General features: G+C 37.8%; 2 protein-coding genes and 2 long non-coding RNA genes across 4 annotated transcripts; 2 read left to right on the top strand and 2 right to left on the bottom strand.

Moving 5' to 3' along the window:
- The first annotated feature begins 143 nt into the window (after positions 1–143).
- LOC110918424 lies at positions 144–562 on the top strand. The gene is made up of 2 exons (XR_002581298.2): positions 144–274; positions 360–562. It is a non-coding gene; the product is annotated as an uncharacterized LOC110918424 (long non-coding RNA).
- Positions 563–695: 133 nt separating this feature from the next.
- LOC110919505 (protein FAR1-RELATED SEQUENCE 5-like) lies at positions 696–3163 on the top strand. The gene is made up of 4 exons (XM_022163773.1): positions 696–1360; positions 1472–1730; positions 1842–2414; positions 2507–3163. The coding sequence occupies exons 1-4, from the start codon at positions 696–698 to the stop codon at positions 3161–3163; spliced, it is 2154 nt and encodes a 717-aa protein (XP_022019465.1).
- A 2088-nt stretch (positions 3164–5251) lies between these two features.
- Positions 5252–6012, bottom strand: LOC118488283. The gene is made up of 2 exons (XM_035985604.1): positions 5744–6012; positions 5252–5629 (listed from the first exon to the last, which is right to left on the bottom strand). Exons 1-2 carry the CDS (start codon positions 5975–5977, stop codon positions 5318–5320), a joined length of 546 nt encoding a protein of 181 aa, XP_035841497.1. The 5' UTR covers positions 5978–6012; the 3' UTR covers positions 5252–5317.
- Positions 6013–21012: 15000 nt separating this feature from the next.
- LOC118488282 lies at positions 21013–22797 on the bottom strand. Its single transcript, XR_004884153.1, has 2 exons — positions 22677–22797; positions 21013–22294 (listed from the first exon to the last, which is right to left on the bottom strand). It is a non-coding gene; the product is annotated as an uncharacterized LOC118488282 (long non-coding RNA).

The raw sequence follows: 22797 nt of genomic DNA, 5'->3' as shown, positions 1-22797 counted from the left end.
AATTTAATGCTCCAGGTTTGTCCATATATAGTTTACTAACTGTTCTAGAAGATCTGTTTTTCTTTTTTGTCTTTTACAACTTTTTAATCTAATAATCCAACCTATTATGCATGGCCATGTTCACGTGTTGCATTCGAAGCATCTGCATACACTTATATGCATGTTGATTGTTCTCGGTCATCTGAAGCCCCTGTTAGATCCCCGGATGTTTTGGTATCCAACAATTTCATGAAAAACGCGGTTATTGATGACCAGGATATGGATATTGATGAAGGTTTGTTTTTTCTTACACTTTTCTTGTTTTATTTCTTCACTAGATATGTCATCTTTCAAACATTTTCTATAATGTTCACATGTAGCATCCCAAGATTCCCAGATGGAAGCCATGACTGTTGCTGTTTCTGGATCATCTCATGGTCCTTCTATGTTTGCTGAATCACCACGCGGCCAGTTAGACGGTTGTACAATGGACAATGGGATCCCACTTTATTTTCATATCACACATTTTATAACTTGTATTGTCATGCCATTTTATTGCAGATTCATAACTTTTTCCGTTTTATGGTACAGGTCCTTCGAATCCATACTTTGTTTTTGATACCCCTCAGGGAACCCGTTACTGGATTCCTAATGTTGCTGATAAGTTCATACCGGTGTGTGGCAAAACTTATCCAACCTTTCAGGATGTTCTTTCCATGTATGAACTTTATGCGCTCGAAGCAGGTTTTTCTGTTAAAAAAGGTCAAACTAAAGTCTGGAATGGAATTCCCACACACAAGTATCTCCGATGCTCAAAATATGGAAAACCCCAACCAAAGCGGACTTTTGACACCCTAGATGAATCTTTTGTTAAGCACCGGAGGACCACCTTCTCATGGTGTGACTGTAAGGCAAGCATACTAGTATCGATATCGAACGATTCATACACAGTCCTGACTTTCAATGATATTCATAATCATGAACTTGTTGAGAGTTACAACCGTGATCTTAGTAAGATATCATGGAAACTGTCATTCTCCACGAAACAATTCATTCATAACATGAGTCTAAACCGCATCGGACCAATGAGGTCTTATAGATGCCTTGTAGCTTTAAAAGGAGGGCATCACAATGTCAATGGGACACCGGTCGATTTTAAAAACTTTAGCCACCAGCTGCGAATTTTTATTGGTGAACGCGACGCACAAGTTTTCCTTGAACGCTTGCGTGAGCGTTATGACAACCTACCCAACTTCTTTTTTGATTACACCGTATCAAACGGAAAGTTGTCCTCTGTATTCTGGGCTGATGAGATTTCAAAGCTTAACTACAAAGCTTTTGGCGATGTCCTAGCGTTTGATGCAACTTACAGCACAAACAGGTTAGCCCCCCTCCCCTCTAACATATGTTAGGCCTGATCCCCAAGTATCCAATTTTAACCCCAAAAAAGTTGTTCATATTGTTAACATCAAATCAATTTTTTTGTTCATAGGTACAAGATGGTTTTTGTGCCATTCACGGGTGTGGATCATCATTTCCAATGTGTTACATTTGGATCTGGTTTGATATCAACCGAGTCAATTGAATCTTACGTGTGGTTGCTTAAGGCTTTCTTGAAGGCACACGGTACTCAACCAACTCTCGTGCTGAGTGATCAAGACCCATCCATGCTACAAGCTGTTCCTATGGTCTTTATAGAATCACGTCACCGTCTATGCATGTGGCATATAATGAAAAAACTACCCTCCAAGGTATACATAAGTTTGTTAACCTTTAACATGTGTTATCCAGCATAACACTTTTTTACATGTCTTCTCAAACTGTTTTAATCTAACTCGTGTTATAACTATTAAAATTTTCAGATCTCAGCCGACGTGCTCGATAAGACTGATCTTCGGTCCTGCATTCATCGGTTGGTTTGGAATGTTTATATCAAACCTGAAACGTTTGAGTCCCGCTGGAATGACCTCCTACAAACATTTGGGCTTCAAGAGCACAGCTGGTTGAACGACATGTACAACATGAGACATCTCTGGGTTCCAGCCTACTTTAGAGAACTGCCCATGTGTTGCTTGATGAAGACCACCTCCCGCTACGAAAGCTCTAACGCTGCCTTCAAGGTTAACTCAACAAGCGCAAACACCCTTGTGCAATTTATGATGTGCTTTGAAAATAGGGTAGACAGCCAACGATATCGTCAACGTGTTTCGGAGTTCAAAACCTCTTCTACCATGTTCACTGGCAATACTGAGTTAGCGATAGAACAACACGCGTTCGCCATTTACACAAACGCTGTTTTCGCCCAAGTTCAAAAAGAAATAATTAAAGGGAAGTTTTTATGCTACATCACAAACCAAAGCGAGACGAGCGATTCCAGTCTTCTGATAGACGTCACTCATTTGGATAAAAGGAACAACATCACAAACGTCTATCAGGTAACACATGTTAGGCACTTACATTATTCCACATACTCTAACATATTTTGCATCTAAAGGGCTTTTCCTTTTTTTGTCTATGTTCAAATCAGGTTACGTATAACAATGTCGATCAATCGGCCAATTGCTCATGCAGGAATTTCACACGTATCGGGTATCTGTGTCGCCATGTCTTTTGTGTCTATCGCTTGAAAAATGTTGAAAGGATTCCACCACAATACATAAACGACAGGTGGCGCCGAGATGCCCTCCCCAAACATGTTTTTTCAATTTCCAGTCGATACGGAGTCAACCCACACGCACCGTCCATTATGCGGAATGAAATCCTCGACCTCGTTACTGAATGCGTAGATGTTGCTAGAACCGATGAGGATGCGTTGGCAAAATTGGTTGACCAACTCAGGGATTTCAAGATCAATATTCTCTCTAGGCAACCGTTGTCAACAACTGAAAATGAATCAAATGAGTCTCAAATGGAAGAAATAGTTGGGCAGCCAATCAACATTCCAGTCGAAGTTGCTAATCCAGAAGTTGCACGCAATAAAGGATGTGGTACTCATACTCGCATTTCTGGGCCCGGTGAGAAGGCCAAAGCAAAACCACCAAAACGTCCAAAGCAGCTTCGCTTATGCAAGCGTTGTGGTCTGTATGTCGACGACCACGACTCACGCAACTTCCTTAAGGTGGCTGCAATGAAAGCAGCAAAGGCAGCTGCTGAACAACTAAGGCAGACCGCCACTGGCGACTGATCATCTGATTAAAATCTTTTTATGTAGTACTATGTAATGGGAGACTCTTCATTTTGGCCTTCTTACGCACATGTAACAGTCTTTTGTCATCATCCTGCTATTCTCTGTTACGTGTGTAAGAAGGTGTAACTATTTTCGTCCCAATAATCATAAGTAGGATTGTAAGAAACTCTATGGCCTTTGGCCACTTTTGTCATATTAGGCCCGAAGGTCATTCGTGGACCGCTGTGGTATATTAAGCGGAAGCAGTTTATCTTAACTTTATCTGCATTTTGATATCTGTTTTTCTGTGTTTTATTTTTTTACCGATGGCGAAAAAAAAAAACATGCATATCACATGTTAATTCCCCATAATGATTTGCTCTTTTTAACTTCAAAGGATCAAAACAATCTTTTGTTAACCACACAGCTGGAGTAAAAAAAACAGCTTGGATCAAAAAAAAAAATTAAATAAAACAGATGCATAACACATGTTACTTCCCCATAATGATTTGCTCTTTTTTAACTTCAAAGGATCAAAACAATCTTTGTTAACCACACATCTGGAATAAAAAAAACAGCTTGGGTCTGTGAACTTCAAAGCATCAAAACAATCTTTGCTAACCACTCAATCTGGAACAAAAACACTTGCTTAACACATGTTAGTTTACGTAATGGTTTGGGTCTTTAATCTTGAAAGTTTCAAAACACTATGTGTTAACCACATAACAAACAACATATATAAAAACACTTGGTTAACACATGTTAGTTTACGTAATGGTTTGGGGATTTAACCTGGAAAGTTTCAAAACACAATGTGTTAACCACATAACAAACAACATATATATTAAACCACGTCAGGTTATAGAAGTAGACTTCAAGCAACTTAAACAAACATTCTACTAATAGGTTACATAAAAAGAAAAGAAAAAAACATAATAAAACACCAACAAGACGACATTTGTATGTCGTTTTGTTTCAACATAAGGTCATCAGGTTAACACATTTTCAACCACTTTCACCATACTAACTACCCATGGGTATCCTCCACTAGTAACAAGCTTTTAATCATGGTGTGGGGAATTCCTCATCATGAAAGTACACTGGAGACGGGCTGCGCTCACCCTCCCATGGGTCATGGTAACACCAGGACTGGATTGTTTCCGGTGAGTATGGACACAACGGGCAGCCACACATTTCATGGTCTGGATCCGTCAGCAACCTAACCAACTCATCTGGTAGCCCCTTCAACTTTTCATCATCTGGAACAACGTGCTGCCTTCGGCCTGGTTGATCTCGCGACACACCAGATACATCAGTGACGTTTTTGGTTCCGCTTTCTGAAGCATCCTCACTTGAAGTTACTCCAGTTTTCCGGTCCTCTCCATTTTGGTGAGACCCTTTTCTTTCGTTAACCTCCCTGCACCGGCCCTCACATGCTTCTTTCCCCTTTTGTTTGAGCTTCTCCATGCTTGGTTGGCTAGCCGTATCCTTACCTTCACACGGGTCCATCTCATTAAAAGACTTTTGGGACATCTTACACCTTATGGTTAACTGAATTGGTGAAGTAGGATGGTGAAGTATTACAGAATATTAATTTGCTTCTTCCCTCCAATACTTATAGAGGAGTTCCCTGTCTACATTTCATATAGTCTTTGTGACTTGACCTTTTTGATGTGGCCAAAAGGTGATAAAAAAGCAAATATTCCTTTTTCCCAATAAAGTTGCTTTTATAGACCCCAACCCACATGCTTGTACTATTCTGCCAACAACTTTCCCCAATTCCCCATATTTGTACTACCTATTTAGAAAGCCTGTTCCCCTTGGAAGGAGCGTTTTTTTGTTTTTCTTTAATGTTACAAAACAATTTCTAATATAACATTATAAACTATGTCAATAAACTTGGTTAATACTATTCTACGCCACTTAACAACACATCAATATTTTTCAGAGTTTAGAATTACCAACTAACTAAACATCATATTCAATATATAAAGTTTATCCCCAAAAAGACATCCTGACGATGCCATACCCAACAAAACACCTACCCCGCATTACGTTGGAAGCAAAATCCCCAAATCCATCAAAGTTCATTACATGTTTCCAAAAAACATATCCGGCGAAATTAAGGCATAATTGTTCTACAGTAACATGTGTTAGCCACCATAACACGTGTTACTCTATTCGGCAATCTTCCTTGATTTTGGGCAGCAGCACATTCACCTCCGAACATAATATGTGCGCCGCATACCTCTTTCTCAACTTTCTCACCTCCGCCATCTTCCTCGCCCCACTCGTGCTGAACCCACAGTTAAAACTTTGGTTTTTCCCCATATAGCACTCCATGTGCCGCATCAAGAAGACCCCACAATCAGTTGTGTTTGCGGTTGTCGCCCAAGGAACCGGCATACGCTGGATGTTGCAGTACTCTATGTCATCGGCTCGTGGATTCCCAACCTCCCGCAGATATTGCACAAACATATCTTTCTGCATACGCATACACAAGACATAGTTAGTAATTCTAAAAAAAAATAAAAAAAAAACAGTCTTGCCAGTGTTATCACACTTATTTTTAAATCAATTTTCAGTTTTGTAACTTACGATCTTATACGCTGTGTCCTTGTGTAGGTAGTAGACACTATCTTCTATCAACTGACCTTGACGGGCTTTGTCATTATCAATGACATAAATCCCGGGGTCGCGTAACTCAAACACTAGCAAGTAAAAGTGTTTGTGCTCCAATATAGGGAAGAAAACAATGTCTTGATTTCGGAAATCAGGAACGTAATCAACTCTGTTGACCGCACCCTTTATCCCAAGCCGAAACTTGTGCATCCGCGCCTCTACCCCGCCTTCGTCAGTTGTGAGCATCCATGGAAACTTCAAGCATAACAGAGAAATTAATAAGGTCAATAATAGGACACACTGTAATTTATATATACATGGCACTTACCACAACTTTAGTCCCAAAGAATTGCCTACTGTGAGCCTCCCGTGATTTTCTTTTCTCCTGGAAGTTCAGCACCTCCGCCCAACAGTCAATAATGCCATCCGAGACCTCATTGCCAACATTTAAACTCTTGAACATAGACCGAGACGCTTGTACATGGGTAGGGCTTCTAAACAGCAACTCCCTGGTGTCAGGTGTACAAATCATAAATTAAATTTGCATACGTTAACATAGGTAATTTATTGTTTTACTAATATTTCGTACGGTTACGCCCCTACTTACACAGACATGTGTATCGGACTATCTACATCAGCCACCGACGAAGAACCCTGTTCCCTCCTGCGTTTAAATAAAAAAAAAACAATTATCCAGTGTTGTACTGTTGTTTATCGTTTACCCTATTCCTATAAAACAATAAACCACGTTTGCAATTCTACTTACATGTTTGCCTCCATTGCCCGCTTCCTACGACAAAACCCATTTAAAAGGTGCATTGGGCTTTCATCGGCGTGTATGTAGTCCCACAGATTTGTCTCCTTCTTTGTAATTGGCTGGCCCATGTCAACAGTCCTTATATAGTAAGGTGATCTGTTTGGCTCCGCTGCCACCTTCTCTCGGAAGGGGAGTTTCCTTTTTTGTGCCCCCAACTCAGCCAACATGCGCACACGGTTTGCAAGCGGAATATTGTCCTCCACCTCATACATATCACCACCACAAGATCCCAGCCCAGTTTGACCTTTGTGGATTTCAATGGCCGGGTCATAGGAGCTAATTGGGTCTACCATTATAACCATGCTCAAGTCTGCGGTAGCCTCCACATCGCCTAACACATAAAAAATAAATAGCTGATGTAACGCGTAAACAATTACAACACATTTGATGCGATAAATGAAGGTGTTTTAGCTCACCAAAAGGTTCGGTTTCTGTCCGAGGGATGTCATCCATCTTCCCACTTGTGCAACCTGCACGTTTAATGCAAATAAGTATATTATACATGACTCATACTAACCCATCCATACTAACTTGGCTTAATGCTATATCTTACCAATTTCGTGCGACACGTCCACTTGACCCCCAATTTGTGTCATCCCAAGGCTCCAATTCGGGCCATCTAAATTTCGTTCATCAAAAACGGGCTCGGGCCCGTTATCTGTATGCACACCTAACATGTGTTAACTCACTAAATGATAGACGGGGGAAACCATTTTAACACATGTTGGAGCACGAAAGTCCTTACCGTCATTCTCTGCAGAAGGGACCTCTTCAGCCGCTTTCCCTTTTCCATCTAAATTTCGTTCATCAAAAACGGGCTCGGGCCCGTTATCTGTATGCACACCTAACATGTGTTAACTCACTAAATGATAGACGGGGGAAACCATTTTAACACATGTTGGAGCATGAAAGTCCTTACCGTCATTCTCTGCAGAAGGGACCTCTTCAGCCGCTTTCCCTTTTCCATCGACATCATGTGCCCTCTCACTACCGTCGCCCGAAACTATGGAATCAACCACCGCGCTACTGCACCCTTGCATGTTTAGAATAGTCGCACGCATCCCATCATGCTCAATCTTACCTTCTGCAGCTGAATAACACAATGCTGTTACAAAGCATGCACAACTTACTACCAGGAAAACATTAAATACTTACTGTTTAAAACACGGTCAGTCTCATCAACAGCCCCATTGTCTTCGCCATCCGGAACCCCCTGTTCGTCCTTATCATCAACAGCCCCGTCCGCAGCTGAAAAAACGATGCCACCACTCTCTTCCTTTCTTCCATCTGACGGTGCGTTCTTAACTTCACTCTCGATTTTAGGATCTGCACTTGCATAAACATTTTTCGAGATATCACATAGCTAAGCCTTGCTAAACAAAAAAAAACGGTTTCCGAAGCTTACCTTCCTTCCCACTCTGTTCATCATGTTTACTATCCTTGGCCTCCATCTCGACCATTTTGTCCATCTCTTGATCACAAACAAGCCTTGCTTCGTAAATCTCATCCTTTTTGACGTCATCCGCTTTAAGATTGGTGTTCTGTTCATCATTGGGCTTCGCAGCCACTTTATTGTCTGTATCCACTCTACGCTCAGCACGTGTAACAAACTGCGTGTCCAGACCCCGGTAATCTGTGCACACAAGATGACCTACGTTAAAGAAAACAAAGTAACAAAGCACACTTTTAGAGTCAGTCATTATTAAAGGGGTACGAGAACTACCATGTGCACCGTGCACTTCGGCTGCTTTAATACGCAGTATTGCACGCATTAAACCCAGCGGTTTATGCACTTCTTCGGCATCATTTTCACCCACCCCTCCTGCGCCTTTATTTTTTTCGTCCCCACCAACACTACAGTCCCCGCGACTTGAATTACCAGCATCATGAACACTCTTATCACCTTCCCCGACTTCATTTGTATTTTGCCCAAGTTCACTAAACCTCAGTTCTCTCTCTTCCAACTGCTTCTTAGTCTTGATTAACCCTATAACATCACCTGAACATTAAATGCGTTTAAGTAACGTACCCATATTAGACGGTACTACAGGTTAACAGGCTAACACATGTTATACATTACCTGACTCGTCACCACCATCCGTTTTTTCACGGAGAATCTTTATTTTCGACTTCTGGCAATTCGGGGTCACAAAGCTAGCTTTTGTTTCCGAAGCATCCTTCAACAGATTCAGACGGGGAGATCTCCTTACCCGCGCCGACATAACTGCTTCCAGCTCTCCGGTACACTCGTTTCCATCAGCAAATACGCATGATTCCTTCGCACCATCTGCTGCAACCACAAGGGAAGGTTATACTATATGATAATTAACACCTTGACGTGTGTTAAGGACTGTCATATCATTCCATAACATACAGTTAAGTAAAGGTACTTAAACTCCTTTTCGGTGTAAACGTATTCTTAAAAAGGGTATAACATGTAACAAACTACCTCTTTCTTTGCCACTTTCCGTGCCTTGTCCACCAATCTGCATACTTCTCTTTCTCCTTTTTGGCGTCACAAACATTTCTTCTGTTTCCCTAACATGCTTTAAGTTCTCAAGTCTTGCTAATCTCCGCACCTCAACCGACTTTCCACCATCTTCAATCTGTTCATCATAGTCTTCAACACCATCATTTGCGAATGATTGCACTTGAACATCAGCTGCACATTCAAAAAAAAAAAAATAAATATTGTCAATAATTACAGGTTGAAGCACCGGCCAAATGTGTTTCAGTGATACAATTAATAATGATAACCAACACAAAATGTATAACATTTAACACGTGGTTCCGTGTTCATTTCATATACATCGTTAGCCCACCTTCTTGGTCATCGAAGTCTATCGCTGAAGATCCTACTGCTTTCAGCCTACTTTTACTGATTTTTTTGTTTGCCGGATAAGCGACTTCCTGTACAAGCTCACTATTGGTGACCCATCCGAAAAATCATCATCGATGCCATCCCCTACGAAAACGTTCCCACAACGATCAATGGATTTCAAAAAAATTTAACTAAATAACACAGACAATAACAGGGCCCGACAATAACATTTACTAACCAGCGTTCTCTCCTTCATTGATGTGATTCTTTTCATCACTTCTCAAATCTTCCAAGACCGAATTGATCTTGTGCGACGCTAAATCTACCGCATCATCGTGATCCTCCCTTTCACTATCTTTCTTCTCAAACAAACTATCAAACGTTGACTTCAACTCTTGTACTTCTTCGTCTTCATGGCTCTCCACCAATAGCGAATCTAACATACCCTCAATTTTGACTTTGTTCTTCTTTGTCACGCATATTAACTGTCGTAATATCGTCAACCTCTCCTGTTGAGTATAGTTTTTAACATTTTTTTTTGCACACTATGAACATATACTAATTGCAAAAAAACACATGTTAGAGCATCTAACTTTACCTCTTTAGTTGCCCATTGTTCCACGTTATAGTTTCTGGGACGTGTTAATCCTTTAAACCGTCCTGTTCCAAACCCACCCGCAAGGATTTCAAGCCTTTCTCTCTCTCTCAATCTTTTGAAGTTCCAAAAGGCTAAAGGACACACCGCACTGTCTACCTCCATACCCGTGCACTCAACGCTATCAACGTACAACAACTACAAGAAACAACGATACGTTCAGCAAGGGAATAAATCAACTATTCTAACACATGTTAATTATCTAAGTTATTTAAAGTTGCTTACCATCAGAATCGCTAGAGGACCAACAAAGAAACTCTGTGGGTCCAGCCGATTCCATGTATCCTTGCAAGTTCTCAGCTTTTCCACAACAAAGTCACACCAGTCTATTGTTGCAAAGTCCATCTCTTCATCCAGATACTCCAATATTTCTTCCCGTAAACAACTTTGTTTATGACAATCCACCAGCACTGCCACAAAACACATTATGAAATCCATCCTGAAATCGAAACTGTCTTCGCCATCGGAATCATCAATCATTTTCACCATCTTTGTCGGCGGCACCATTGCCCCCGGGTATCTCGCCCTCCATTCCGTAATGGCATCACTGACCATCGGCAGCTTACCAATAGAACTAAACTTTTGTCCACCAGTCGGAATCCCTAACAACTTGTGGATCACTTTCCTGTTCACCTTGATATCACCGGCAGGCGTACATATCAACATTTTATCTGGATTGAAATTGTCCACAACAAAATAACCTAACTTCGCCGGCAAACCATCAACGCTGAAAGTTAGCATTCGTCCAAAGCCCATTTCCCTGACTGCGTCACGTTGTTGTTCTGTCAATGCCCGTACACACTTATAAAACTGCAACGGTGCAGATCTTGTCCTTATGCCTGGAAATTCATCCTTTTTTGCGCGCTTCCGGGCTTTCTGAACCTTTTCCGGTTTCTTACGTTCTACCTTAGCTTTCCCTGCTCTACCTTTCCCTTTTTCATCAGAACCCTTGTTCTTTTTGGTCTTCAACGCTCCGCCCTTCGATGAAGCCGTCACGTCTGACCAACATTTTTATATGAAACAACAACATTACAAACAATTAGTCTAACTGGCAACATCCAATGATAAAATGTAAGAACTTTGCATTCATAACATCCAAATTTCTTAAGGGCTTAAAAATTAACTAACCACAGTTTTTTTCGCATCACATTGCCATAATTAACATCGGCGCTGTTTACTTCACCTGTTGATTATCAAATGTTAGTCCGTTTTCAGGGTCAAGCACAACTAACACATGTTAACAGAAGCCAAGTATGTAACTAACCACGTTTTCTTTTATTTCCACTCCTGGAAATATCCCCGACATTGCTTTTCTTCCCTACAGTTTTCAAACATGTTAATGAGATTTATCTGGATACGCAACTAGCCTCTATTGCAACAAAAAGGAACTTACCATCTGCTTTTTGTTATGCCCCCGTCTGCTTACACCACAACCTTTCATTTTGCACCGATACATTCGTAAGTTAGACGATTATCTGCAACAATACTTTATACAAATTATAAAAAATATTACTACTTAATCGTTACATTTTTCCTGTCTCTTCCCATGGCTTGTTGACACAATATCGGCATCATCATACACTGTAAGGCATCAGACACAATTTAGTTACGCCCAATTTCATACCCAACACACTATCAACATACAGATCACCTTTGAACTATGTAAAGTGTTTAGTAACATAAAAATTCTAAACCTAGCTCCCGTTGCGTTGGACCAAAGTCAGCTCGCTGTTTGGAAGGACCGGGCTTGGGTTCCTCCGATAAAATCACAACGCTAGGGCTACCAGAACTTTTTTTGCCCTAAATTGTGTTTCGAAGTCCTACATATTTAAAAATAAAACAAACTCAGGTTGCCTTTTTCCAATAATCGGTTGAAGAAAACCTACTTCGACATGACGGATAACAACAAACTAACCTTTGTTTGAAGTCTGAATCTTCCGTAAACGCTTCAGCTTCAACGACGACGACAATATTATGAACGACTTCCTCATCGGCTTCTATGTTAGGGTTTGTGGGTAGTAGCTTTTCAATGCTTCTTATCAATTGTAAAGAAGAAAACCTTTTGAATTGAGAAAGGATTAAGGACGAGAGAGAAATATGAACAGGAATGGGAGAAATGAGTAAAATGGGAAAAAGAAGAGAGATTTTTGAATTTGGTTAAACCTCTTTGATTAGACTGCTACTGATGCAGTCGTTCCTGTCTTCCCAATGCTTTTGGATACCGAAAATGCCTTCGATGGTACAAGTTGGCCAGTGTTTTCTATTTCTTTTTATTTTTATTAACACAAATAATCATGGCCCTTGATCAACTTAGATGTAAGCTAATCAATGGTTCAGAAAGGGTTTCCATAGTTTTCTCAAAAAGAAGGGGTTTACTATATAACCAAGCCCTATATTATATATATATATGGGACCGCTAAAATGAAAAACCATCTCCAGTTTTAAGAACCGCGAACAAGATGGATGAGATTAAAAGTAATTAATATTAATATTAAATACATTTTGTCTTATTATTGTCTTAATATTTTAATTCAAAATGGTAGTTTAGTAAAATTACTCTTTTTTGTCTTTTAGTCTTTACTATTTTTTTATTACTTTTTTATTTTTATTATATTACTTTTTATTTTTTTAAAAAGAATTTTTTTATTAAAAGCATTTTTTAAATTCAGATTTTTTTAACAAGACAAATTTTTTTTTGCGCGTCGGTTTTTTGCATGCCGTTTTTACGTTCGGCTTTTTCAAGCGTCGTTTTTTTAAGGCGCCGTTTTTTTACATCCCGTTTTAACGCGGCGTTTTTTACGTTCCCGTTTTTTTCCACGGCGTATGCGCCGCATTCGCGCCCCTTGTTTAGGCGCCGTTATTCACACGGTTTTTTACGTTTTACAACTTACGTAGAAAAAGTTTTACGTTTTACGTTAAACTTTTTACGTTTTTACGTAAAATTTTTACGTTTTACGTTAAACTGTTACGTTTTACGTAAAACTTTTTAAAGTTTTACGTTTTACGTTAAAATTTTTACGTTTTACGTAAAACTTTTTACGTTTACGTTAAACTTTTTACGTTTTACATTTTACGTTAAACTTTTTACGTTTTACGTTTTTTACTTTTTACGTTTTTTCGTTTTACGTTTTATGTTAAACTTTTTACGCTTTACGTTAAACTTTTTACGTTTTACGTTTTACTTTTTACGTTTTTTCGTTTTACGTTTTACGTTTTATGTTAAACTTTTTACGCCTTTACGTTAAACTTTTTACGTTTTACGTTAAAAAGTTTTACAGTTTAACTTTTTACGTTAAAAAAGTTTACGGTTTAAACTTTTTACGTTTTACGTTAAAAAGTTTACGTTTTACGCCCCGCGTTGAAAGTTTACGTTTTACATTAAAAAAATTACGTTTTACGTTAAAAAGTTTACGTTTTACGTTAAAAAATTTACGTTTTTACGTTGAAAAAGTTTACGTTTTACGTTTTTACGTGAAAAAGTTTACGTTTACGTTTTTACGTGGAAAAAGTTTACGTTTTACGTTTTACTTGAAAAAGTTTACGTTTTATGTAAAAAGGTTTACGCTTTACGTTAAAAAATTTACGTTTTACGTTAAAAAGTTTACGGTTTTCACTTTTTTTTTTTTTGCAAAACTTTTTTACCCACCCCTCCTCTGATTCACCATCATCCATTGTTAATTTACTCCGGTGACAACCAGATGAAAAAAAATCAAACCTTTAGCAATAAAAACACTACAAATCAAGTCAAACCACACAATTATTAACCAAGAGCAAGATTCAACTAACCCAAAAAATTAATACAAACAATTTTAATGAAACTTTATAAATAAAAATAAATAAAACCTTGCAAAAGTCTTTAAACCGAGCTTTCAATAGTAGACTCCGCTTTCCATAGAACACTCAACGGTTTGATTTGATCGGCTTAAATATTAAAAAACCAAAAACGGACAATTCCAAATGTCGTATCTGTCTTCTCTCATACGATCAAAAACCCTAAATTGAATATGTCCAGCCACCAACGTTTTGATTCTTCTTCTTGTTGACTGATAAAGAAGGTGATCGGAGATGTTGCTCGATGATGAGATGTTGCAGGTTTGTTTCGAAACCGATAATCGGAGAATGGTCGAGGTGACCGGAGATTATTGGTGGCGGAGGTGAACAGAGATGATGTAGACGACTGGTGGTGGTTACGGAGGTAAGTTGATCGGAGAAGATGATGGAGGTCCGTGCGGTGGTTGAAGCCGGAGACAACGATGATGAAGGTGGAGGTTGAAGACGGAGGGTGTTGACAGTGATCGAGAAGAATGGAGGATGAAGATGAATGATGAACTGAGAGTGGTGGTTAACGAGGGAGAGATGTGGCCGCCGGTGACGAACAGTTTGCAGGTGGTGGTCGTCGTCGATGTGCTGTGGAGAAGATGAAGATGGAGTGGAGTTGCAGGTTGGTCAGAGACGGTGCCGGAGAAGATGGAGTGGACTGCCTTTCACCGCCGAAGGTCTGTGAATCAGAGAAATTAGTGTTGAACAACTTTGAGAGAGAGAGAAATTAGTGGGATTTAAATTTTTGGGGTGTGTGATAGTTTGAGAGAGAAGAGAGAAGGTCTGTGGTGAATCAGACTTTAAAAAGACAAAAAGACAGACATGATTTGATAGATTTAGAAAATGACTATATTACCCTTCAGCTTTTAAATTAATAGTGTATATGTGTCATTATTTGATTGGTGGAGACTCGCACTCACGGCTCTTACAACTGGGGGTGGTTTTCATTTTAGCGCCCCACATATATATATATATATGTATATATATATATATATATATATATATATATATATATATATATATATATATATATATATATATATATATATGTAGAGTAGGGTTCCTGCGGAAAGTGTGTTTTTCCTAGAAAGTCTAGGAAGCAATAAGAACGCGACATGTGGCATTGAAAAGATTTTAACTAAAAGGACAATTGTGTAATTTGAATATTATTTTAATTATGAATTATTTTATTAGGATAACTAACTAACTAGATAATTATGGAAACTAAATATTCCATTTAATTCAATTTAAATCATACAATCCATACACCATATTCACATGAATTCGTAAAAAAAGATTTTACAACATTGTTGGGGGATTCTTGATGTTGTGTTTTAACAGCAAGCAGATTTCTTGACGCTGTGTTTTAACAGCAAGCAGATTTCTTGACGATGTGTTTTAACAGCAAGCAGATTTCGATTTCTTGACAATGTGTTTTAACAGCAAGCAGATTGCTGGAGGATTCTTGACACTGTGTTTTAACAGCAAGCATATTTCTTGTCCTTGTGTTTTAACAGCAAGCATATTTCTTGACGCTGTGTTTTAACAGCAAGCAGATTGCTGGAGGATTCTTGACATTGTGTTTTAACAGCAAAGCAGATTTCTTGACATTGTGTTTTAACAGCAAGAAGATTTCCTTGACGTTGTGTTTTAACAACAAGCAGATTGATGGACATTGTGTTTTAACAGCAAGCAGATTTCTTGACATTGTGTTTTAACAGCAAGCATATTGCTGGACACACTGTCAGTGTCTTCGTCTTCAAACACAACCCAGTGTCTACGTCTTCAACACACTGTCATCATCAACATTAAAATGGTAAAACACATAAACCTTAAAACACACTGCCATCATCAACATATTCAGATGTCATTTTAAAACACGCTTTCATCATCAACATTTAAATTGGTTAAACACGGAAACCTTAAAACACACTGCCATCATCAACATTAAATTGGTAAACACGGAAACCTTAAAACACAATGCCATCATCAACATTAAATTGGTAAACATGGAAACCTTAAAACACACTGCCATCATCAACATTAAAATGGTAAAACACATTAACCTTAAACACACTGCCAACATCAACATATTCAGATGTCATTTTAAAACACACTTTCATCATCAACATTAAATGGTAAAACACATATACCTTAAAACACACTGCCATCATCAACATATTCAGATGTCAAAAAAAAAAAAAAAACCCCCGATTCAATGATAGATAAAAAAAATTGAAACACGTATGAAAAACAACAACCGATATGGAAACATCACCGGCCGACCAACAATTAAAATCATCATCTTCCTTATAATATAATATAAAGAAGAATGACAAAATTAATAACTTACAATCTTCCTTATTCACGTGATGATGATCAATACTTGATATGATGTTGCCGCTAATATGATGATGATGTTTTTCTTCTCAAAAAAATCGTGCCCTCCAAAACCTGTTGTCGATGTTGATGTATGATGTTGTCACAACATCTGGCTGCCGTCAAACCAAGTGTTGATGATGATTTTGTGATTGTTCCTAGAAATCCTGGCATTTTCGCAACACACATCGCCATTGAGAGAGAGAGAGAGAAAGAAAGAGAAGAAATCCCATGATTTTAGGGATTGGTTATTGATATGGCAGTTTCTTGATTTAAAACACTTCCAATTACCAAAATACCCTCACTATATTAAAAGTCACTAATTATATAAGTAAGATATTACGAAAATGCCATCCATATGATCTAAGCCATTAAAAAACACCAAACGAAGGGCCCAGATCGCTTCCTAGACTTTCTAGGAAAAATGCACTTTCCGCAGAACTCCTACTCTATATATGTATATATATATATATATATATATATATATAGGGAGCCGCTAGAATGAGAAGCAATAAGAGTAGGAGCCCCTATATATATATATATATATAGAGTAGGAGTTGGGTGGAAAGTGTGTTTTTCCTAGAAAGTCTAGGAAGCAATAAGAACGCGACATGTGGCATTGAAGGATTTTTTTTAAAAGGGCATTTATGTACTTTCACAATCTATTTTTATTTTAGGAAATTATCTTCAATAACTAACTATCCATAAATTTCGGAATTTTTTGTTTTTCGATTTTTTATCTCACTTATATCAATCTTTCCTTCGTTTTCTTGCTGGAATCTATCAGCATGTTCTTGGTACTGTGTTTTAACATTCAGATTCATACAACTGTGTTTTAACTGCAAGCAGATTCATACAGTTGTGTTTTAGCATTCAGATTCAAACAGTTGTGTTTTAACAGCAAGCAGATGCATACAGTTGTGTTTTAGCATTCAGATTCATACAGTTGTGTTTTAACAGCAAGCAGATTCATACAGTTTGTGTTTTAGCATTCAGATTCATACAGGTGTGTTATAACAGCAAGCAGATTCATACAATGTGTTTTATCATTCAGATTCATACAACTGTGTTTTAACAGCAATCAGATTCATACAGCTGTGTTTTAACAGCAAGCAGATTCATACAAATGTGTTTTATCATTCAGATTCATACAGCTGTGTTTTAACAGCAAGCAGATTCATACAAATGTGTTTTATCATTCAGATTCATACAACTGTGTTTCAACAGCAATTCAGGATTCATACAGCTGTGTTTTAACAGCAAGCAGATTCATACAAATGTGTTTTATCATTCAGATTCATACAGCTGTGTTTTAACAACAATTCAGATTCATACAGCTGTGTTTTAACGGCAAGCAGATTCATACAAATGTGTTTTACATCAGCAGATTTCGCCCCAGCAAGCAGAGTCATCCACAACAAACGGAATACCTACAAACATTTGTTATTTTAAACACACACCTAGGGTTCTTGCGACTTAAACTGTGCTTCCAGCAACTTCAACTTTTCTTCGGCGACTTCATCTCTGCTTCCATCCATCTTGTTCAAATCCCTCTGTTCTTTGAATCTCTTCCCTTCAAACATCAGTTATTTCAATGTAGAACACGATTGAACCCTAATCGCCTACTAAAACACAGAACACAATGTGGGAGATCTTACGTATATAGAAGTTGGTAAATCTCTTATCTTGATCCATGATTTTAGGTATTTTTTGGTATGATTTTAGAGGGTTTTCGTTGTATTTTTGGTATGATTTTAGAGAGAGAAAGAGAAAGAGGGAAAATGGCGTGTATTAAGGGAGATGTGATATCTCTGACGGTTATTTTGATTGATTTAAAACACACATAAGGACGAATTGCCCCTCCTCATTTAAAACAATCTATTAAATATAGTAAAATTATTACAAGATTGCCCATTGATTTGATCTCAACCCTTAAAACACACCATCGGATGGACAAGATCGCTTCCTAGACTTTCTAGGAAAAACACACTTTCCGTAGGAACCCTACCTCTCTCTCTCTCTCTCTCTCTCTCTCTCTATATATATATATATATATATATATATATATATATATATATATATATATATATATATATATATATATAGGGGGCTGCTAGAATGAGAACCACCTTAAGTTGTAAGAACCGCGGAGAACTACACCCCACGGAGCGCCGTTCGCCATGATTATTTTTTACAAGTAGATGTGTGTATTATAAACACAGCCGTAAAAAATCATGGCGAACGGCCGCTCCGTGGGGGTGTAGTTTTTTACACCACAAGTTTGGTGTTTTTTAATTTTTTTTCTTTTTTTCTTTTTTTTTTCACCAAACTTGTGGTGTAAAAAACTACACCCCACGGAGCGCCGTTCGCCATGATTTTTTTAACGGCTGTGTTTATAATATACACATCTACTTGTAAAAAAAAAATCATGGCGAACGGCGCTCCCGTGGGGTGTAGTTCTCGCGGTTCTTACAACTCGAGTGGTTTTCATTCTAGCGGCTCCCTATATATATATATATGTTAAGGTTCATTTAAGAACCACCCTTTATAGCGAGAACCACGAGAACCAATGTGAACACAAACAAAATAAACCTATCCCACCACCACCTAGACCCCCACCCCATCACAACCCAAAAACCTAAACACCTCCAGACCCCCCCCCAAAAAAAAGAAAAAGAAAAAGAAAAAAACCATACCTCACCAAAAAACCTCAAAAAAACCTAAACTCCACCCCCAAAACCTAAAAAAACGTAACCACCCCCCCACACCCAAGCTGAATGCTACAAACTCAACATAAAGTTAAACCTCACAACTAAATGCTAAAAAAAAAATTTAGTGACGAAATTTAGCGAATTTTAATAAAAAATATTTTGTATGTTTTAATTTTTTTTAGGTATTTTTAGTTGTGTTTACACTAGTTCTCGCGTTTCTCGCAATAAAGAGTGGTTCCTAACGGATCCTTGTCCTATTATATATATATATATAACTAGTCGTTTACCGCGCGATGCGGCGGGAAACATATCAATTAGGTTGGTGAGTTTAGGGCTATGTACGCGGGGGGGGGGGGGGGGGGGGGGGGGGGGGGTTTTGGATCATAACTAAAATCTAAATTTTCGGTTAAGGTACTCTCAAAATCCAATATGTTACACTATAAAATAAAACTTACAACACGTATTCGTTTTCTATTAGTTTATTAATAATATCTTGATATATTGTATAGCACTTAAGTTAGTTTCCTTGTTCGATAATATTTTATAAAAGTTTATATATGATATGTTATGTGTGAATTTAGACAAACTCTACCTAGATGGTTTACAACTCAAATAAAAATATATAAAGCAATATGCCTTTTTGTTGTTCGGGAATTTCAAAGTAAGATGTAATGTTTAAAAATATACAAGTTAATGGTTATAAAATAACTTTTCATCAACAAACAAAATTGCTGCAGTGCGTTTAGAAAACCAAGAGATGCACCTGAGTTAACGCTATTTGTGATTTGTGATGGGAAAATGTCACAATTCTTCAAAGTCATTGTGACATCAAACCAGCCATGAACGGGAAAAAGTTAAAATAAATACTTAAAAATCAACCATCACATATAGACACATATAGTGCAGTTCCAGACTTTCAATTAAAATTTGTTCCCCTACAAAGATACAATGTACTTCATGAAGTGATCTTATATGGGTGGCCACATTAAGATATACGCGTGCAGTGTTCAACCTGAAATGATACAATGAAGATGTCTTAAACCGGTAAGAGAGCTCAAGTATAGAAAACAATCCGATAAGTCTTTATTACCTTCTTTCCACGGATAACAGCTCCAGGCTCTCTTTGGAGTACCATATATTTTGCAACCGTGATAAACATACCTGTTGGAGCAAGAGTACCAGCCTAGTCGAATTCCATAATGATGCCTTTCATCTCCTCGGGTTTAAACTGAAAAAAAAAGAAGCAGAAGAAAGAAACAGTGACAAAAGTGAATTAACCTTGAGCAAACTATCATAACCTGATGAGATTCATGAATCGTTCATCCAATAAGGTCGTAGATGGATCTACTAATCATGTAACATAGATCTTGTAATCATTCAGATCATGTAACTTAACATATTTGGGTTCTTATGTTGAAGCTATCATTACACTATCAAATACAGGTAAACCGCTATTCAGCAGACAAAATGGTGACATCAATCTCGATTTTAGATCTTGTGATTTGTAGTAGGGGTGGCAATCGTGTCGGGTTGATGGTTGGCGGGTTGACGGGTTGAAATGTTCAACCCTAAACCGACCCATATTCGGGTTAACCCGAAGCCAACCCGTTTAACCCATATTTTTAAATGGGTGATTTAAGTTGACGATTTATGAACGAGTTGTTCGGTTTTAATCGGGTTATCGATAACATGTTTAATGATGAGTATGAGTGTGATAAACACATAATACAATGTGTCAAAATTAACATTATTATAACTAAATGCAGCCTTGGTTTCAAAATCCCCAAACGTTATTTTTTTTGTTATCAATGGGATTTGAACCCTCGTCATATGAAAAGGCAAAGTCCCTATGAGCAAATTGCACATTTAGTTCTGCCGTTCTTGCCTCAATGCACTGGGCCTTCGTAATCTGTGTACCTCTAAATCTCTGAACTCTATAATTACATGGATTAGGATTAAAAGCCCAATAAAACCCACCCGAACCTATCACATAATAACCACCTAGTACAGGATCTGGAGCCCGATTTTAGCAAACAAAAAAAGTATATGAATACTGGTGCCTGATTAAGCTTGATAGCAGAAAGAATTAAAAGTCACTCATAAATTAGTCTGAATTTAGCAAAGCTTCTAATTGTTACTACACCATAATTAAATCTCTCGCATATAAATACAAGACTTGCGGTAAAACATGTCATCTTGAGATTCTTTGAAACCAACTTCAATAGGTTTGGATCTTCAGAAGTGAGCTCGCCAAACCTGCAACAGAAAATTAGCCTTCCAACAGATGGATTTTGTCTTCAGTAATCTCAGGGACAAGAAAACTGAAAAAACACTCAACAAAAGATGCAAGAAAAGACCATTTGGTGCAGTATAAAAGTTAAGATGATTTGTCAAAATATGAAACTGTAGTTACCTCGGCGAAGCTATTGGTCGTGGCTGTTGTGGACGGTTGCGTGGCTGCAACAGAAACAAGTTTACAACTCGTCGTTTCCAAAAAGAGTCAAATATAGTCTGATAGTCATAAAAAAGATCAAGTCACTTCAAAGTTCTATTCCATAAATCAATAAAATGAATTGAGAACATATGGTAGAGAAAATACACTTTAACTAAACCGACTGGTTTGTGTGGACAGGCCAAAATGGTTTAGTTAGCGCAAGTGAAACTTCACTAACGCCTAGGTCCAACGAGCACCTTGGTCCATCCAGGCACAAAAAACAATCTGAACCACCAAAACCAGTTTCAAATGGCCTGGACAGCCAAAAACCGCCTGGACAAGACTAAATCAAAGCTGAACCAGCGATTTCCTTTGCCAAATTTATTTACATCATTAGAAAATAAATAAATTTTTTAAAATTCGCTATTTTTAACCAAAACCTAAAATCCAGCTATTTTTAATCGCTATGTATATTTAAGAAAAAACTGAAATCCCGTTATTTATCGCTACATTCCGTGTAGCGACCTTCGACCTAAACACACTACGCTATTCACTATAGCAAACGACCGCTATTAACAACTATGGTAAATAAAAAAAATATCAATTTTTTAGTGTTTGAAACATAAAATCTTCAAGAGAATCTCATTACTGAAAAATAAATCATCTGTCTCATGATAACTTCAAATTTTGACCAGATGGAGGTGTTTGACTATTTCTGTACAAGTCAAATACCAGAAATAAATCATTAATTAAAAAAATTAGAACTTTTCAAAATTAGAAAATTACCTCACGGTATATCCCTCTATTGGTGGCAAAGATTACATTTGGGGATAATGAGCTTTCCAAAGCACGGTTTAGGTACGAAAAACACTCCATATCCAGCATATGTACCTGCAAAACAAGTTAGATTAGTAAAATAACTAATTATTAGAGTTAATTACTATTTTCGTCCCTGTGGTTTGTCAAAATCACTATTTCAGTCCATTAGTTTAAAAATTGCGATTTCAGTCCCTGTGGTTTCACTTTCGTAACCATTTCAGTCCTTGTGGTTTCACTTTCGTAACCATTTCAATCCATTATTTTGTTAAGTACGGGGACTGAAATGGTTACGAGGTGGACTGAAACGGTTACGAAAGTGAAACCATAGGGACTGAAATAGCAATTTTTAAACTAATGGACTGAAATAGTGATTTTTGACAAACCACAGGGACGAAAACAGTAATTAACTCTTAATTATAATAACCCATGTTAAAAAAGATATAAAAAGGAATACCTCGTCAGTAAATAAGACACCGGTGACAAGCTCTGCCACCCTTTGAAATTCTCCATCAAAACCTCGGTTTTCTTTACTTCCGATGAGTAGACTTCTGATCCAACATGGGACAAAATGGGAC

This window comes from Helianthus annuus, chromosome 16 (assembly GCF_002127325.2).
Source record: "Helianthus annuus cultivar XRQ/B chromosome 16, HanXRQr2.0-SUNRISE, whole genome shotgun sequence".
NCBI classification, from domain to species: domain Eukaryota; kingdom Viridiplantae; phylum Streptophyta; class Magnoliopsida; order Asterales; family Asteraceae; genus Helianthus; species Helianthus annuus.
The sequence above is the reverse complement of the archived record's forward strand: the minus strand, read 5'-3'. Positions and strand labels throughout refer to the sequence as shown.

Excerpts from the sequence above, each read along its gene's own strand:
- LOC110919505 (XM_022163773.1), top strand. The coding sequence starts at position 696 with ATGTATGAACTTTATGCGCTCGAAGCAGGTTTTTCTGTTAAAAAAGGT. Across the intron at positions 1,731-1,841 it reads TGAAAAAACTACCCTCCAAG|ATCTCAGCCGACGTGCTCGA; the intron begins GTATACATAAGT and ends TAAAATTTTCAG. Across the intron at positions 2,415-2,506 it reads ACATCACAAACGTCTATCAG|GTTACGTATAACAATGTCGA; the intron begins GTAACACATGTT and ends TGTTCAAATCAG.
- LOC118488283 (XM_035985604.1), bottom strand. The coding sequence starts at position 5,977 with ATGCACAAGTTTCGGCTTGGGATAAAGGGTGCGGTCAACAGAGTTGAT. Across the intron at positions 5,630-5,743 it reads AGGACACAGCGTATAAGATC|AAAGATATGTTTGTGCAATA; the intron begins GTAAGTTACAAA and ends ATGCGTATGCAG.